The following is a 19912-nucleotide window of genomic DNA, read 5'->3' as shown; positions in this document are numbered from 1 at the left end:
AGCCACTATGGAGAACAGTATGGAGGTTCCTTAAAAAACTACAAATAGAAATACCATATGACCCAGCAATCCCACTACTGGGCATATACCTAGAGAAAACCATAATTCAAAAAGACACATGCACCACAATATTCATTGCAGCACTATGTACAATAGCCAGGTCGTGGAAGCAACCTAAATGCCCATTGACAGAGGAATGGATAAAGAAGATGTGGTACATATATACAATGGAATATTACTCAGCCATAAAAAGGAACAAAATTGGGTCATTTGTAGAGATGTGGATGAATCTAGAGACTGTCATACAGAGTGAAGTATGTCAGAATGAGAAAAAGAAACATTGCATATTAACGCATATATGTGGAACCTAGAAAAATGGTACAGATGTACCGGTTTGCAGGGCAGAAATGGAGACACAGATGTAGAGAACCAACATATGGACACCAAGGGGGGAAAGCGGCGGGTGGTGGTGGTGCTGGTGTAATGAATTGGGAGTTTGGGATTGACAGGTTTACACTAATACGTATAAAATGGATAGCTAATAAGAATGTGCTGTATAAAAAATAAAATCAAATTAAAAAAGGTTTGCTAAATTGTACAAAAAAAAAAGAATACGAAACTACGCTTTCCGACGGAATATGATTTTTGTCCTTTGAAATGTTAATGTTTAACACAGAAGGAAAGAAATTTAAAAGAAATTTACATTGAAATTTTTCTAAGTCATAAATCATTCAAAAGTATGTATGTGTTTTTGTATCTGTCATTTAAAATACATTTTAAGTACGTGGACAATTATCCTGATTGGTCAACCACTTATTTCCATGTTTGTACTGGTAATGAGGTGGAAGAGGCAGTGAGTCAGGGATTTACTATTACTGTGTTCTCTCTTAAATGTAATAAAAACACATTTCTGTGTCAAAAGGGCAGATCTTGAAAACATCTCATAGACTGGAATCTTCTCTCCTTGTTTAGGGGATGAACAGGATTCTTCATTGCTTTCATCAGTTCACCTAAGGAGAATTAAATCTCTAAATATAGAGGAGAAGACAAAGGAAGGAGACACACCTAATTTCCCTCTAGTGTAGAAGACTTAGAAGGTTCTAGTGCTAGTTCTGTTATTAACTAGCAAACTTGTGAAGGGAAAAGTTAGACAATTTCTCTGAGTGTTAATTTTTTCCTTTGTGAGATGAAAGGGATAATCTGTAAGGTTCTGGTTTCTTACAGCTGGGGGAGGCCTCTGAGGATCACTGAAGTGAGTGGAGCTAAGTACCAGTGGTAGATCTTACATTACCTTAGTGCTCTGGAGTTAAAATAAATAATCAGAATGAAATTATCTATACCTACCAATAGAATAGGTGCCTGATGGACAAAATTGCTTTTTTTTTTTTTTTTAAAGGAGCTCTACATACATCCTAAATTGGCTCTTTGAAGACAAGAGAAACAGTTGCACATCTGGAAATCTAATCAGAAGTGGAGAATTGCTTAATAAAAATGATGCTCGGTTGATAGGTTGAAATCTAGTCTAAAAAACACGTCTAATATATCCTTTAATAATCCCACAAAGTATCATACAGATGTTAAAAACAAAACCAAACCAAAAACCTTTATCCATTTGGGAAAAAGTAACTTTACTCGACTTGCAATTTTTACTGACAACCCCCAGGGATATTCATGAAAGCTGCTTTGAACTTGCCAACTCAGTCTAAGTAACAGTCATGGAAATTACAGGTTGCCTGGTTCCATTTAAAATTAGTACTAGCAGTTTGGTTGGCAGAGTATTGGAAAGACCTTCAGGTGCCCCATATAGAATCTATTCCAGAACCACATAACAAGATGCTATTAGCGTTAACAATTGCAAATGAAAGTCACATACGCAGGGTGTTCTGCTGTTGCACAACCAAACTGATTCTGTCAGGTCCTTGGTAACATGGGGAGTTGTTTCTAGACTTCCTGTGGGCTCCAGGCTGGCCAACTGAGGTAAACCAAAGCCCCTCATTTATTTTCCACTACTAAGTCCTCCCAATAAGTTGTGGAACAATTTGACGGTTATTAACTCTCTCCCCTTCAATAAGTTAGTAGTTAGGGGGAAGGGGAATTATAACTGATTGTATGAATAAGCTTTGGAATTCAAAACATATTCAACATTAATTTGGGGGTAATTCTAACTACTAACCAGTTAGCAAAAGGCCCTATATTCCATTACTGAAATCTGTCATTCAACTCCAACCAGACTTAAGTTGTTATACCTGACTTGATAGAAACAACAACGGCATTTTCCATAGTTTTAAGATCCTGTCACTTGTATTATTTAAGTTTGTTAAAGTCCTAGCTGGAATGATGTCTGGATTTGATTTTAAAGGGGAAGAGGATGAACTTAAGACTTATAAATAGTACTACTTTTTATCATGTCATTCATGAATTTATGTTTTTTAAAACAATGAAGTATTTCAATTCATATGTTGTGATGTTTCTTAATCCCTTGAGGAAGAATTAATAAAGATCTGGAAGAAAAACTTTTAACTAAAAAAAAAGGTGACTTTCAAAATTATGACTCAGGTCAAATTATAGCACTTAGCCAAGTTACAGAAAGGAAAAAGAAGTTTTTTTTTAAGCATGCATACATTTCATAACACGGTGCACATGGACACCAAAGTTGAGTTATAGAGTCTGAATGACGTACAAGAGATTTGTCTAAGATTGTTCCATAGAGGTGAGCTGGGGTTTTAAAGAGTATGTTCTGGCAAACTTCTGCCTTCTCTGAACATTTGCCAATACTACTTCTGGAGTATGAAAGAAACACATGAAAAAGATTTGGATCTTTCTAGGGGCATTATGCAAAAGTTGTTGATATACCTATTATCAACAATTCCTAAAACATTTCCTTACCACAAGAACTACTAATTTTCATGGGAATAATGGAACCCTTCTGGGTAGTTCCACCGACACTCAAAAATTCACCAACTACGACCATCTTTGGGAAGAAAAAGAACAACTCCAACTTTAGCAGGCCTCACTCATTCCTAATGTTTTAAATCTAGCCTCTGGTAATAATTAAGTTGGACTATCCAACTGAGTTTACTGGAATCTTTAATAGAATAACACTGACAAATATTTCCACCTTTGGTTCTTACCCCTTCCTCTTACTCTCCAGCTAATGTATGCCTTAGTTACCTCAAATTGCTACTTGCTGTTCCTGAACATGCTATGCATTTTCATGCTTCCATAAGGTTATTACTTCAGCCCAGAATTCCTTTCTGCTATTGCCTCTTTGATGAAATCCTTCTCATTATTTTTTTATTTTTATTTCTTTTGCGGTACGCGGGCCTCTCACTGTTGTGGCCTATCCCGTTGCAGAGCACACGCTCCGGATGCGCAGGCTCAGTGGCCATGGCTCACGGGCCCAGCCGCTCCGTGGCATGTGGGATCCTCCCGGACCGGGGCACGAACCCTCGTCCCCTGCATCGGCAGGCGGACTCTCAACCACTCCGCCACCAGGGAAGCCCAATCCTTCTCATTTTTAAGGCCCAATTCAAATGTTACTTCCCCTTGCACCCCTCTCCCATATTTCTTTCTGGGAAGAATTAATCTCTTGCTCTTCTGGGTTTCCATGGAAATTTGTATATATGGAACTCTTAGAAACTCTTAAGATAGAGTCCTGTAGAATTTGCAATTTTCAAATTTAAGACCTGATAGAGAATAACAGTTTTAGAGAGCATGGTCAGAAGTGAATCTATGAAATCCCTTGTAAATATTTATACTTACTAAAATAAAAATTCACCACACTACATAGAGAAAACAGAAATGCTACTCTAAACGCTTTAAATTAGTAATAATGGGTATTACTATCCCCAATTACCCTCCCTTGTTTGCTAGAAACTTCTGAATTTCCCTTCCCTATAGTCGCACATGTTGCTGGTAAATAAATTTTGCTTTGCTGCAAATGATATGTACACGAGTATGTACATGTGCTTTCCCTTTCACTGGCTGGCTCTGCATTTAGACATTATGGGTTTCACTTTATAACTCAGACTTGTGCACCTCTGCCACCAAGGTCCTGCTGTGGTCACAGAAATAAAGATTCATTTGGATATAGGATGGAAAAAGATTTAGGGAGACTTGGTATTCTTGGCTAACTCTTCTCAAATTGTTCCCCAATATCCAGCTTGACACTGTGCAGGGTCAGTGCTGCTGCCCAGGGTCACTCCGTGCTAAAACAGATGTTGTCACCTTGCTCCACACATCTGTGGCTTTCTTCTTCTTCATAGAAGATGTGAAACTACAGTTCTGGGGCTTGGGTTCCCTTTCCCTCATCTCTCTTCAAATTTCACTGCAAAAACTTCTCTTTTTCTGCCATCTGCTTTACCAACTACATCTTAGTATTTTCCAATCTTAAATTCTTTCCTTTTCTAATTATTCACATCAATAATGACTGGGACTGAAACTTTCCCAGTTGGAAAATTTCCCAGAAAACAAACAAACAAACAAGTTGTTTGGGGCTTCCCTGGTGGTGCAGTGGTTGAGAGTCCACCTGCCGATGCAAGGGACGCGGGTTCGTGCCCTGCTCCAGGAAGATCCCACGTGCCGCGGAGCGGCTGGTCCCGTGAGCCATGGCCGCTGAGCCTGCGCGTCCGGAGCCTGTGCTCCGCAAAGGGAGAGGCCACAACAGTGAGAGGCCCGCGTACCGCAAAAAAAAAAAAGTTGTTTGAGTCCTGTTATTTCCCACAAAAAGGACTCATAGGATGAGAAACCCTACTGCGAATGTAGCACTTTGAACATACCATTGCGTAATAAGGTTGCGAGTTTACATGTTTTCCCAAGATTGTTAATTCATTGAAGGTATTACATCTTACTCACTTATATCTCTGGCACTCAGAATCCATCGATTCTGCTATGGAAACCTCTCTCACCGGTGTCCCTCTTTTTCATTCCCACTGCCACAGTGGAAGCTCTCACTGTTCATCACCGGGATGACTGCAGTTGCTTCCCAGCAGGTAGGTCCTCCTGCCTTCAGTTTCACTGCCTTTCAGTTTCTTATCTTTAGAAAACTTCAAGGGGTCTTCCTAAATTATGAATCAGACCATGCTACTTTCTGGCTTCAAATTCTTCTATGGTTCCCCCGACTCTTCTCTCCCTTTTAGTCTCACCACATAGCATGCCCTCATTTAATCTTTAGTTCTAGTCACCAAAATACTTGCATTTTCCAAAAGGCACCATGACCTCCTAAAACTGTCTCTGCTTGAAGTGCTTTCTTCTCCTTTATTTGCCTGGAGAACAACTAGTCATCCTATAAAGATTCAGCTTGGTTACTGTCCCTGAATCTCCCCCAGGGCAGAAGGCAGCAACCCCACCTCTTTGCTCGCTCTTGTGTGGCTCTCACTCTTTACTTCAGTGCTTCCCCAATTATAATGACCTCCTTGAAGGCATGTACTGAGCCTTCTTCACCTTTATATTTCTGACTCCCTACTTAGTGTTTACCACATAAATGTTCAATAGTGTTTGTTAAATGAATGAATATTTGGTTACATTACAACTGAGAACATCTTCACCTACTTGTTTCTCATCTTGATGGCAAGTTGCAAACCACCACGGCAGATCTTCCTCACTGCATCCTGACTACACGACTCTCAACAAACAATGCAATCTACTTTGCAAGTGTATTTGGAAGAGTTACCTATTGGTCAGGATTGGGGATTTCTATTCAGCCAGGTGACAGATATCACTTACAAATGCCTAAAGGATCAAGGATAATTCTGTGAGACTGCTGAAGATGAGTATGGAAGAAGATTCATAGATCTTGACAATTTCTATGTAGATTGGTTATACTTTTAAATTTTTCTCTGCACCCCCATAAAGGAGCTGAAAGCAAATAAAATGGCTGTGAAGCTACTTCATAATACACCAAGAGAATAAGGGGCGAGGACTATGAAACTGTAAAGCCCAATACCACCCTTCTGCTTATAACAGTGTCATTATGTAAATCTTACTGTTTTTGAAAACTGAGAGCTCTTTTATGAAGTGCAAGTAAATCATGATGCAGAGTGGAATTGCATACCTTAGAACTTCATGATCAATACAATGAACTCATCTGTAAAAACTAGACTTCAAAAAGAAAATTATACCATGTAATAGTTTGGAAAATGGAAGGAGATGCACAAAACTTTAAGAAGTGAGTCTTTTAATTTAATGGGATAAATAGTAAACTGATAATCATTCTTATATTGAAAGATAAACCTTATGAAATTATTTCTAAGGGAGGCCCTGGTTGGGGATGTTTTTGATGTCTGTGGTACTTGGAAGACCCTGTAGTTGGTCTTGGTCAGAGAAGAAGCAGCTGCTGTTGATGTTCCAATTACACAGAATAAGTCTTAATGTAGAAGACTGATTCTAGACAGATACCCTTTAAAGACACATTCAATATAGATGAAGCTATTCTGTCTGCAAATGTGCACACCTGGCACTACTCTAAAGAGAAAGATCAATATTAAACATGATCATGTAACACACACTGCAATGAAATATCAACACCTCTTACAACAGGAAAGCATGGCCTTAGCTACCTTCCTCGGGAGTTCAGTTAAAATATGCTGTGAGACTGGCTGATAAAGTAATGAATGGTTGCTGATACAAGGGAGAAGAGCGACAACTTGTTCAGCTATCCAATTCATCTAGGGGCAGTGAACCACAGAACCTATGAGTTTGAAGGACATTAAAAGCTCTTTAATCCGGTATTCTAAGTTTGAATCACTTGAGTACCTCCCCAACAAGATTCATCCTGATCTGTTTGAACCTGGACTACAAGAAGGTATACCCTACCTTTCCCCTGGGGAGTCCATTCCACCTTTGAACACAGGAGTTATTGGCCCCTCAATGGAGGCCAACTCTAATTTGTAATGACTTAGAAGCAACTCACAGATGCACAGGAAATGCATAGTGATTTATAATTATTCTGCCAAAGCTAAGTATATGATTTTGAGGATGGTAGTTCTAAGTAAAGGATTCTTTATAGAATAAACTGAAAAAAGAAAAGAATCGTTCTACTCATTTTGAAGAATTTGTGAATGTCAACTATTTTGATTTTTCAAAAATCAAATCCTTATTGTAGGAGAAAAGATATAAGCAAATTTGCTTGCATCGTATAAAAAAGATGTTTTTATTTACTTCTGTAATCCATGACAAATGGCATTAATTTAAAGGACACTGTGATTAAAACGATGGGCCCGGTCACCACATAAAAGTTAAATGTATATTTTGCATGATATATGTCCCAAAAGGGTAGGAAATGAAATTTGGAAAACAACTCTGAAGTTTCTTTAGAAACATTATCTTTAAAATCTTGCAATCCAGTGTTGATTACATTGCTTTTCTCATGCAAGAATGTGGAGACTGCATGGTGAGTGAATAAAAAGGCTCTGGAACAGACAGATCTGTGTTTGAATCTCCCATCCTGCCATTTATTAGTTGTATAATTTGTTAAGTTACTTAGAGTCTCTTGAGCCTCAGTTTCTTCATCTGTAACACATACACACACACACTCTTACACCTACTAGATAATAAAATAGGAAGGAATTACTTGCCCAATAGAAAAAACAGAATTGTTGTATAGATTGAGTTAGTATTTGTGAAGTGCTTAGAGCCCTTAGTAAGCATTTGATAAATATCAATATTTTAATTTTTGCTGCCTTAAAAATGTGTTGTCTTCTCTCCCTTGATTCATTTATGTTGATGTCTACCAATGCATAAAACTTACTTATATTGTGTTGAACTGCCATAGCAATGTCCGGTTAACTTGATTTCTCATTTGTCATCGGTAAGGGTGCCAATGTTACACCCTTAGAGTAGGCATTGCAGAGCGGTGTAAGCTTTGCTGTCCAGGAGGCAAAGGTCCCATGAAATAGTAATCTCAGAATAGACCTTTACTTTAACATTTTAATTTTATTTAAATAAGAAAACAGAATGAAAAATTCCAGGGCCCAAGTAGTCTACGGACATTTAAAAAATAAAATATAGAAAATAATACACATGTTAGAATAGAAAGTGAGGCCCCCTTTCCCCTTTCCAGAGCCTCTCCCGAAGGCAACTACTATCAACAGCTACCACTGTGTTTTTAAATTACTTAAAATGCGAACCTATTAGAGAAATTTAATAAAAATATTGGCTAATATGGTCTTAGACCACATAAAGTTACCTTATTTCCCTTGAAAAATGAAGTTAAAAAAATTTTAATAAAGCATTTGAAAGCAGAGAGAGAATACAGACATCAAGAGGACATTGGAGGAGTAATTACAAGACTCCATAGGGCTTCTTCACCAGCTATGGGACACTTTAAAAGTGCAGTCACATATAACAGTCATTTTTAGATGTACAGTCTGTCTAGCAATGGCATTTCTATGAGTCTGTAAAGGATAATGACATTGAAACATATGCATAAAGACACAAAGTGTTGATATTAATGTGTTTATTCCTTACTTGGTGTTGAAATGCCAGAGAAATGCCTGGCATAAAGCACCTTAGATGCTTTATGATCTGTTCATTACATTAGAATAAATATCTTAAGTCTAAAAACTCAACTAACAAGAGGGAAGGAGAAACAAGTGGGGTAATGGGAGGAATGTCATACATACTCGAATCTAAACCATTATAGATATATTTCTTTTCAACAAAGAAGAGTGAGAATGAAGTGTTTAAAAAAGCATCTCCTTTCAGGGACATGTCTCTCCTATTAAGAAGAAAAACTCAGAAAAGAAAAACTAGGAAGAAACATTTCTCAGTTGAAATAACACATAGAATCCTAGGAAAAGATCTAGAAGGATTAAACAATGGTTGTCTCTGGATGGTGGAATTATTAGTGTTTTAATTTTCTTTTTGCTAATTTATTTTTTAAAAATGGGATATCACCTTTCATTTAGTAAATATGCATCATAGAGAAATCCTACATATAAAAGCCTTTAAATTTCCTCAAATTTTTTATTCTACTTGACTTACACAAATAAATGTTCGGTACACTGTAGATACTTTGCCAGTGACAAACAGGCAATAAATGCTTTGGGGAAAAAAAAAAAAAAAAAAAGAAACTGGCTTAAGAATAAACTAAGCAGGGCTTCCCCGGTAGCGCAGTGGTTAAGAATCCGCCTGCCAACGCAGGGGACATGGGTTCGAGCCCTGGTCCGGGAAGATCCCATATGCCTTGGAGCAACTAAGCCCTTGCGCCACAACTACTGCCTGCACTCTAGAGCCCACGAGCCACAACTACTGAGCCCGCGCACCACAACTACTGAAGCCCGCGCACCTAGAGCCCGTGCTCCGCAACAAGAGAAGCCACCGCAATGACAAGCCCGCGCACTGCAGTGAAGAGCAGCCCCCACTCTCTGCAACTAGAGAAAGCCTGCGTGCAGCAACAAAGACCCAACGCAACCAAAAATAAATAAATAAATACATTTATTAAAGAAAAAAGAATCAACTAAGCAGCATTAAAAAAAGAGATCAATAGGGTTGAGGACAAAGAATGTGGATCAAGAAGGATGATCATTTAAATATTTTATAGATTATGTGTGTCTCCTAGGGAAGATAGGGAGAGAAAAATACATGAAGCTAAAATTCCGAGGGTAGAGATCATTTCTCTGTATGTTTGATTTATGTAAATATGACTACAACGTTTGAGAAGGTTCAATAAATTCCTTCTGTGTTCCAGATCAGGGAGGACTGATGGCTAGGATGCTTCTTATGTGTGGTAGCCAAATAAAGCTTTCTAGAGGTTTTATTTTTCTAAATGAATTACCTTGTGTTTTACTTCATGATCCTCCATTATTAAAAAAAAAAAAAAGGAAAGCTTAATTGGGGATGAAGAGGTCTTTAGAAATGATTTTTGTTATGCCAAAAGTCTATATTAACCTGCTTTTCGACTTACTTGTCATTGTGAAATATGGCTAAACCCCCCAAATCTGAATCTATCACAACTCTCTGAAGGATAAGAATATGTATGTTACATGTATGACATCTTGGTCAATGATGATTTCCAAGTTGATTATCTAAAATCCTAAGGTCCTTTTAAACCAAAACTATTTGTAATTTTCAGTATCCAAAGAATAACTCTGATTTAGAAACTGCCTACAATCTGCATACGGATCTGCTTATATTTGTCTTTAGAACTGGAATTAAAATTATGTATATTATAGCTCTGCCCCTGATCAGCTTTCTAACCTTAGGCAAGTGATGTAACCTCTCTGTTCCTCAAATTCCTTATCTATAAAATGCAATAATAATATTACATATATTACGATAAAATATTGAGTAAGTCTCTTAAAAATGGATGTACCAAAAAAAAAGGACTTTTTCTTCCTTTAAAACAAATGTTTCCGTAGCATGTTAGAGTTCATAAGTTACTCTGAAACACACTTTTAAATTTGGAAGTGCTAATGTGCTAGCAGTATGTTTATTCCCAAATAAAAGAAACTTTAAAAAAATAAAAGCTCATTTGAGCGTAAAGCAAGCAAACGTTGCTTTGAAATGTAGATCTGTATCTACTATAGCAGATTATCTATATGCCTTTGGTTGGATGTTTGCACTTAATTATACATATATATGTATGTATGTGTATGTGTGTGTGTATTTTTTTCCCCAATAATGACATTTGAAACTCAAAAGCTCAGATTATTTTTTTAAGAGCTCAGAGTTTAAGCCAAATCCTCCTATTTCTGCCTAAATTTCTCCCAGTGCACCTCCTTATTTTCATTATGTTTGCCATCTCTCTGGCATAACCTTTCCTGTGTATTAGAAACTTAAAAGGAAACAACAGAAAAACCTCAGGAAGTACTAGTGGAAAAGGGCAAATGCAATGCGGGTGTCTAGGGAGCCAATTCTGATCCCAATACTAAGATGTGGAATATATTCATTCAACAGATCAGGAAGAAGAGCTGCCTTATGGCTCAATCGAGCAAGGTAAGATAACAGCCCAGTAGGATGCAGCCTACAAGTACCAGGTTTAGCAAAGGTTTAGTAAATAAGATAAATCCTATTCCTCTCATAATATCACAACAGGCCTTTAAAAAAATGTACAGAGACCTATGGGATAGGTAGCATCACTGCACTACTTAGGAGAATAAAAGGGAAAGTGACAGGATCTCTCTTAGGAATTTCACTAAAGAGCACTAACGGGACATCACCAAACAGCCAAAGTATATTCTGATTTCAGCTGAGGAGGAAGGTGCTATAGAAGACACATGAAAACTTCCCTCTTCTACAACATCTGTCTTACATCTCTTTTTACTTATATGCAGTGGATGGTCAATTACTTCTCCATCCCTATCTTGTGTGTGAATGTGAACATCTTATTCTGGGTTCAATGTAATTTTGCTCCTATCGAATAAAAATTGGATCAGAGAACAAGAAAATTAACAGCAACACTTTTTCTTTCAGGGCAAAAGGATATTAATAGTAACTAAAACATTTGGTCCTTCTTCCTTAGGGACAGAAATCCAATGTGGATCTTCTTTAGTAAAATAGTGTCTCCAGAGATGGGCAGGAGCACCCTCAAAGAACTGATTTAGCAAAAGGTCTAGTGAAGTAAAAGGTTTAGCAAAAGGTATGGAAAAGTCAAAGCAAATCATAAGACTGCATGAGGCCAACTTTAAATCTTCAGAGGTCTACGTGATTACTATTAACTGTGCTTCTAGGGGGGAAATAGAAAGTGTTAGTATCACTTCTTTTTAATTTGTTTTGGTTTTTGCAGATGAGAGAAAATTAAGATTATATTAAAATGCAAAGGACGTCAGAATAGGAATGAACCTTATTAACCTTACAAAGATGAAAATATATTCTGGTCTCACTAGGACAGTCTTATCTTACATCTCTTTTTACAGAGTTATTATTAATAGTGCCCTTTCATTCTAAAAAATGTATTAATTAGGTGAAAAGGTATATGATTATGCTATCTAGAATAAAATGCTCTCAATTTTACAAACTGTAAAATCTGTTTCTTCATGTCTGACCCAGACATACAGGTTGAACATGTGACTAACTGCTGAATTCCCAGGACATTGCTTTGTTCACTTTACCATGTTACCCTCTCAAAGTACAAGGCTGATAATTCGATACAAATAAAACATATGGAACCTGTGGATTTCACTAAAGGGTAATAAAACATCACTACTTTTGAGCTGCTCAAGTCACTGCAATTTACAGGTGAGGAAAAAATGCTTTGAATGTGCAAATCGTAGTCTACTATGATCTCCACCCTGAAGGAAAACTCACACATCCCCCACATGGGCTACAAGTCTATTTTTAGCTATACACAGTGGGTGGACAACTAGTTCTTTCCATCCTGGTCTTAGGCATGACCATCTTGTTTCCAGGCTCAATGTCCTTTTGCTTCCACTCATAAGTAAGTACTAGAGCTGGAATTAACTTGCTATGGCAACAATGAACGGGCCATGGCAAGAATTTTTCAGTTTAGAACTGGAGACATTAAGGAATAAGTTAAATCATTTTATCTGTCTTCCTTAAAACTTAAATTGCCAACAATTTTCTTTTGATTGATCTTACCAACTAATATGTATTTGAATTTTTATTTCAAGTTGTACAAGAGTACAAAAAAATTATTTTAAAATCACAAGCCTGGTTTCCATGAAGTTAGAACTCTATATAAATTTGTTAATGGTAATAAAAATCACCTTATTTCCAATTGAAACTAAAGATATAATTTATAAAAAGGAAGTAAAAAACATGAGTACTAATAGAAGTTTGCATATCCAAGACATTTCTTGAACTCTCTAATATAGAAGATAAGCCATACCCATTAAATTACCAAACTAGTTTCAAAATGCCCATAAATACTGGTAATCAATCAGTAAAATAGTATTTTACAGAAAAGTGTATATATTAGCAACTGACACCAAATCACTCTTCTCAAAAAGAAAATTTACTAACTTATTAATAATATAAACCAATTCACTGATAATTTCTAACATAACTCCATCTTGCTCTTTTACCACTAAAGGGAAATATTTGTTTCTCTTTAAGAAATCCTTGAAGAAATTGTTAAAGCTTTAACTATTTTTATTGGCAAATATTCTGACAAGTTTTGTAATAACTTAAAAGAATAAATAAAGAATGATGATGTAAACACTTAGAATATATATGTATGTGTGTGTGTATATATATATACACACATATACATATATAGCTGGATTAATCATTAATTTATATTTAACACATTTTTCCTAAGAAAGGTAGAGAGTTCCTCCTATATGAGATGACAGTTATATAATAATTTAAAGGTAATTTTTGTCCCTTGGGAATTTATGATAATTGACTTTCTTATAGACAAAAATAGCATTAGATGCATTATCAATAAGTTACATATATTTAAAACTGTTTTCTAGTGAATTTGCACTGACTTAATTACCCTACTAATAAATACTGTCAATTATCTTTCTGGTCAACAACATCATATTTGCAAGATTCTTTGTTAAGCATGTAGCCTGTTATTACGAAATAAAAGGCAGGCAACTGGCCCACATGAAACAAAACTCACTTGTTTTCCCTGCCTCTTTCATCTGTCAAGCTGAAATAAGTAACCCCAAAATTTCAAGTTAATATGATTATAAATTTAGAAAACTGTCATAACAGAAAAATATACGGTGACATAAATAAGAACATCTTAACTAAATACATATTATCTCTTCATGTAGCTTTCATGTTTGTACAATGATTTTGCACTAGATTAGGAAAAAATGAGAGTCATAGGAATTCAACAAAAGGACAGAGGCTGTAAGAAACAAATATTTCCCTTTATTTGATTACATTACATCTACTCATGGGACATTCGAAATAACTGAAGTTCTCAATTTACAGACCTATAAATAATGCTATTTAACTGAAATCCAGCCAGCAAATAGCAACAGATACCTGAAGTGCTTACTCATGGAAAGTAATTTCCACACCAACTCAGTTTAGTAGAGTATGACTGTAGACTCAGAATAATCAGCATTTGAGAACCAGAACAGTAACACTCAAGGGTACTTTATCAGTAGTGAGTTTGCCTTACTCCTTTGCCAGCTGCACACTGGTAGGTTTTGCTCCAATAGGTATCCCGTATTTGTGTAAAGTGTTAATCAAAATCTCCCGCATGTTGTTGTTGTAGGAATCAAAGTCAAACACATTCCTAACCACACTGGAGAGACCTTCAGCGGGAAATTTCTGTATTCAAAAAAAAAAAAAAATTCCTTTATTACCATGTGATAAAATACACGGTATTATAAAGATTTCCCAAACTGACAGAACAATAAGGATCAAAGGAACTTTACCAGACCTTTCTTCACTAGCCTTGTCAGACAACTAATAAATACTGATAGGAGGAATATTTTTCTCTTTGAAGGTTTGCTCTGATGACTTAATATTTTTCTTTTTTCTTTCTTTTTTTTTTTTTTAAAGAAGATTTTGGGGGTAGGAGTTTATTAATTAATTAATTTATTTTTGCTGTGTTGGGTCTTCATTTCCGTGCGAGGGCTTTCTCCAGTCGTGGCAAGCGGGGGCCACTCCTCATCGCGGTGCGCAGGACTCCCACCATCGCGGCCCCTCCCGTTGCGGAGCACAGGCTCCAGACGCGCAGGCTCAGCAGCCGTGGCTCACGGGCCCAGTCGCTCCGCGGCATGTGGGATCCTCCCAGACCAGGGCCCGAGCCCACGTCCCCTGCACTAGCAGGCAGACTCCCAACCACTGCGCCACCAGGGAAGTCCTTAATATTTTTCTTTTTAAATAAATATCAGAATTTGAGGGGGAACAGTTCTTTCTCTCAAATGTTAAATCGGAACTCAGATCCTGGTGTTTGGTGACTTGCACCACTTTCTGAAATCTCCTGCTTTTAAAATGAGTACTGGATTGACCAAAATTAAAAATGCTATTTAAATAAAGCAGAGTGTTGAATATCTATACAGAAGTATTTAGAGAAGCCACAAGTCTATGACTAAATAAAAAAAAAGATAAAGGAACAAGAAAAGAAGGGAAGAAGAATGTAAAAAGTACAGAGAATAGAGAAATAGGGAAGAGCAGAGGGAAGAAAACAAATACTACTAACAGCTAACTTCACACTGGTGGGGTCGTCTGGGTCCTTTATTGCCTCTGTCTTGATTTTCTTTAGGCGCTGGGATCTGAGCTGGACTTAGCATGGTTTTACAGGCAGAACAAAGCTTTCTATTTTCCTTTCTAGGTTCTCCTTGGAGGATGGGGATGGAGCAGAGGTCAAGAGTCATTAGGTTGTGACTGTTAGCTTGGAAACCATTATTTGCTATAAAAGTAGAATCTACATGGGCTTTTTGTCTTCTTTACCAAGGTGGACTATGCATCACAAATGGCTATAAGGAATTCCATTCTCCTGCCCACTTACTCCATCTTATAAAATTTTCTCACAGTATTTACAGGTTTGTAATCAACAGTGTTAGTTCCCAGTCTGTTTTTTATCTCCAAGTCTTTTTTTTCAAAATGAAAATATTTTTCACTCAGATACCATATGCTTGTTGTCTAAAGTCAAACAGTAGTAAAGTTTCCCTGATGTCTCACTCTCCTGTCTTCCCACGCCCCCCGCGCAAAAAACCTCCACCAAATTTCCTAGCTCCTTGGTAATGGCCATGGCACAGAACCATGCCTAAGTCAATTCAAAGTTAAACAGAAAATGTTCATTTAGATTATGGACATTTCATATTATATCACTTGAATCAGAATTATAGAGAAAAGGAAAGACTTTGTATAAATTAGGCAGTCTAAAAAACAAGATTGACAGCTTCTTTTAAACTTCTAGCGTAGGCATGTGCCATACCTGTAAATGCTTGACGATGTTGACAACTTCTCTGGTAGAATAAGGATAGTTAATAATGCCCTGGTCAGCTAAACTCCTCAGCTCTCCAAAGGCAGACACGAGCTTCTGAAGGATGGGCTCGGGCACACTGGGGCCATACTGCCTGAGCATCTTGAGCTCCGAGTGGGGTTTGGGATTATCAACTGCATGGCAGCTAAAAATATCACCTACAAGAGAAAAAAGATTCACATTCAGCATGCAACTAATCCATTATAATGCCATAGGAAATACAGAATGGTCGTTAAAAGAGCCATGGGTTGCTCACCAAAGCACTTCTATTTTTAAATGTGTAAAACTGCACAGAAAGTCTGTCCAAAAATAGGTATAGAGAAAAAGGCAAATAACTAAAACAAAAGAAAATGAAAGTGACTGATGTATGGTTTATTCTACATAGATTTATTTTTGTTAAAAATTGTAAAATACTTGAATATAATTTCACTGGGAGATATTCAAATACAAAGAGCAAAAAAGAGCAGTCCTCTCGTGTCTCTGCTATCCCACTCCTTCCCCCATAGGCACCCAGTGTTAATAGTTCAGTGTCTTCATTTTTCCATACATATTAGTATTTTTTTTTTTTTTTTTTTTTTATGGTACGCGGGCCTCCCACTGTTGTGGCCCCTCCCGTTGCGGAGCACAGGCTCCGGACGCACAGGCTCAGTGGCCATGGCTCACGGGCCCAGCCACTCCGCGGCATGTGGGATCCTCCCAGACCGGGGCATGAACCCGTATCCCCTGCATCGGCAGGCGGACTCTCAACCACTGCGCCACCAGGGAAGCCCCATATTAGTATTTTTTAAAATGCATACATACAAACGTATATAGTTTTGATAATTTATTCTTTTTCCATTAATTGGAAAATACTCCTCATATGGTTCTGAGACTGCATTTTTAACTTTAACACATGATGAATATCTTCAGAAATTATATACATATATGCATGCCTCTTCATGTACACTAAAAAGGGGGGAATTAGTATCATCACTCTCCAAACAATTTATATCTTGTGCAGATTGCTAGAATGTACTTTAGAAGTAGGTTTTGGAAAAGTAAACCTGCAGAGACAATGTCTAAATTAAAATCAAGAAAAAGGAATGTAGAAACACAAAAAATTTCATCCGTAGTTTAGAAAACTGAGAACACACTAGAAATATAATCTATGCTCGAGAGAAATGAATTTCTCATATAAAAGTTCACATAATTCTGATTCATACTCCAAAGGACAAGGGGCCAAAGGAAGTTAAAGTAAATAGATTTGCATTATTCGGTACGTTCATTTTAGAAAGAAAGGATATTTAGAACTTACTTTGACTTAGAAACCACTCAAATCATTATTTTATTGTTATCATATATTCATGAAAGCAACTGAATAAATGCAACCATGACAACTTCATGCTTGCATCTCATAAGCTAAACCCATTCAAATATAAATGTGAATAACACCTTTGTCTTTTTTGCTGAAAATCAAATGTAACACTAATATAAAACTATATTTGAACCCTGATTCATTCATTCATCAGATAAGTATTAAATGCCTTCTATGTGCCAAGTAGTACTCTACGTACTTTATATAACTCAGAGATCAAAAACACAAAAACCCCTGTCCTCATGCAGTCTATATTCTGGCATGGGGAGACAATAAACAATAATTACAAACGTTAGAAACTGTATGTTTCAAGGAAAAAAGAAAAAGCACACTACAGGACATCAGAAATGGTGATGGTGGGGGAAGTCAGTCAGGTAGGACTCACTGAGAAGGTGACAATTGGGCAAATGCAGATATCTGAGGGAAGAGCATGGCAGGTAAAGCTAAGGCAAAGACCCTAAGGCGAGCACAGCTGGCGTGTTCAGGAGGCAGGAGAGTGGAGCGGCTGGAAGAGCGTGAGTGCTGAGAGCAGCACAGAGCAGAGCAGGAAGCAAGGTCAGCGAGGTAAGAGGAGGTAAGAGACGCGTGTGCTTCTGGAGGAGTTCTACGCATGTTGAGCATATTCATGTAACATATCCCCCTTGCCTTTTAGTCTCTATTAATTCAAATGGTGGACTACAACACACACTGTTCTTATTGTTTCACTTAATATATTTCCAGGATTTTTTTTGGTATCAGCATGAGCAAACTTATCCCATTTGTTTGTAACAGATGCACAGTAATCTACTGTGTGGATATAACAGAATTTCTTCATTCAGTCCCATTTGGATAGACATTTGGTTTGTTTTCTTCTTTTTTCTTTTTTATGCTACTATAAACAATGCTATATTGCCTATCCTTGTACTTAAATCATTGCACGGGGAATATCCCTAGTTAAATTCCTTATGTGGAATTGCTAGATCAAAAAGTGCCATGGACATACATACACTACCAAATGTAAAATAGATAGCTAGTGGGAAGCAGTCGCATAGGACAGGGAGATCAGCTCGGGGCTTTGTGACCACCTAGAGGGGTGGGATAGGGAGGGTGGGAGGGAGATGCAAGAGGGAGGAGATATGGGGATATACGTATATGTATAGCTGATTCACTTTGTTATACAGCAGAAACTAACACACCACTGTAAAGCAATTATACTCCAACAAAGATGTTAAAAAAAAAAATCAAAGAAAAATCCTACTAGGAGACTGAGCTCGCTTCACATTGAGTATGGAATGCCCAGTATCCAGAATTACCTACTTGCCACAGAGAAACGAAGCTATTCTTTTTTTTTTTTTTACATCTTTATTGGAGTATAACTGCTTTACAATGGTGTGTTAGTTTCTGGTTTATAACAAAGTGAATCAGTTATACATATACATATGTTCCCATATCTCTTCCCTCTTGTGTCTCCCTCCCTCCCACCCTCCCTATCCCACCCCTCTAGGTGGTCACAAAGCACCGAGCTGATCTTCCTGTGCTATGCGGCTGCTTCCCACTAGCTATCTATTTTACATCTGGTAGTGTATATATGTCCATGCCACTCTCTCACTTTGTCACAGCTTACCCTTCCCCCTCCCCATATCCTCAAGTCCATTCTCTAGTAGGTCTGTGTCTTTATTCCTGTCTTACCCCTAGGTTCTTCATGACATCTTTTTTCTTAAATTCCATATATATGTGTTAGCATGTGGTATTTGTCTTTCTCTTTCTGACTTACTTCACTCTGTATGACAGACTCGAGGTCCATCCACCTCATTACAAATAGCTCAATTTCGCTTCTTTTTATGGCTGAGTAATATTCCATTGTATATATGTGCCACATCTTCTTTATCCATTCATCCAATGATGGACACTTAGGTTGTTTCCATCTCCTGGCTATTGTGAATAGAGCTGCAATGAACATATTGGTACATGACTCGTTTTGAATTATGGTTTTCTCAGGGTATATGCCCAGTAGTGGGATTGCAGGGTCATATGGTAGTTCTATTTGTAGTTGTTTAAGGAACCTCCATACTGTTCTCCATAGTGGCTGTATCAATTCACATTCCCACCAGCAGTGCAAGAGTGTTCCCTTTTCTCCATACCTGATGCTTCAGTTTATCCCAGGGCCTCTCCAATCAATAAGAATCAGTCTCCCCAGAGCTGGCCTCAAACCTTTTCATAGGGGGATGTGATGAAAACCAAACACTAAAAACCATTCCTTATTTTGTGTTTTACTCTAAGAGGCCCTAAATAACAAAGTATAGTTTAGTTGTGTAAGAAAACACATAGATATGAAGCCATTCTAATACTTATCTGAGTGACCCTAAAAAAAGAATCTCTCTGAATATACACTCCTTCTCTAAAATGGGGATAACAAATACTCTCACAAGGTAGCTGTGATGATGACAGCACATGATAGCATTCAGTGATAGCCATTACAGCACTGTTACTAAGACAATATTTTACTGTTATTGCTATTGTTTTTATTATTATTATCAATATTGTTTTTACCTAAGGTACCGAAGAAATCATTGCCTAGGAACGGAAATCCAGGTCTGTTGGCCAGAACAATCATCCTAAAGTCAGGATGGATCACTACAACATTTTCTCTTCCATTGACTAATGCAGAATCTGAAAAACATAATTTCTATTTAGTCTTTATAGATATTTAATAATTCTTAAGA

General features: G+C 37.3%; 1 protein-coding gene across 3 annotated transcripts in view; it reads right to left on the bottom strand.

Annotated features, from left to right (window-relative positions):
• The window catches only part of VWA8 (von Willebrand factor A domain containing 8), a 378001-nt gene that overhangs the window by 134532 nt on the left and 223557 nt on the right, over positions 1-19912 (bottom strand). For all 3 annotated transcript variants that reach the window (XM_081214571.1, XM_081214572.1, XM_081214573.1), the window contains exons 24-26: positions 19740-19859; positions 15809-16014; positions 14042-14193 (exon numbers count right to left, since the gene is read on the bottom strand). In XM_081214571.1, the coding sequence (XP_081070697.1) occupies positions 14042-14193; positions 15809-16014; positions 19740-19859 (478 nt within the window). The remainder of the gene's footprint in view (positions 1-14041; positions 14194-15808; positions 16015-19739; positions 19860-19912) is intronic.

The sequence above is a fragment of the Mesoplodon bidens genome (assembly GCF_964165515.1).
Source record: "Mesoplodon bidens genome assembly, chromosome: 17".
Lineage (NCBI taxonomy): Eukaryota > Metazoa > Chordata > Mammalia > Artiodactyla > Ziphiidae > Mesoplodon > Mesoplodon bidens.
This window is presented reverse-complemented; position numbering and strand designations above follow the sequence as displayed.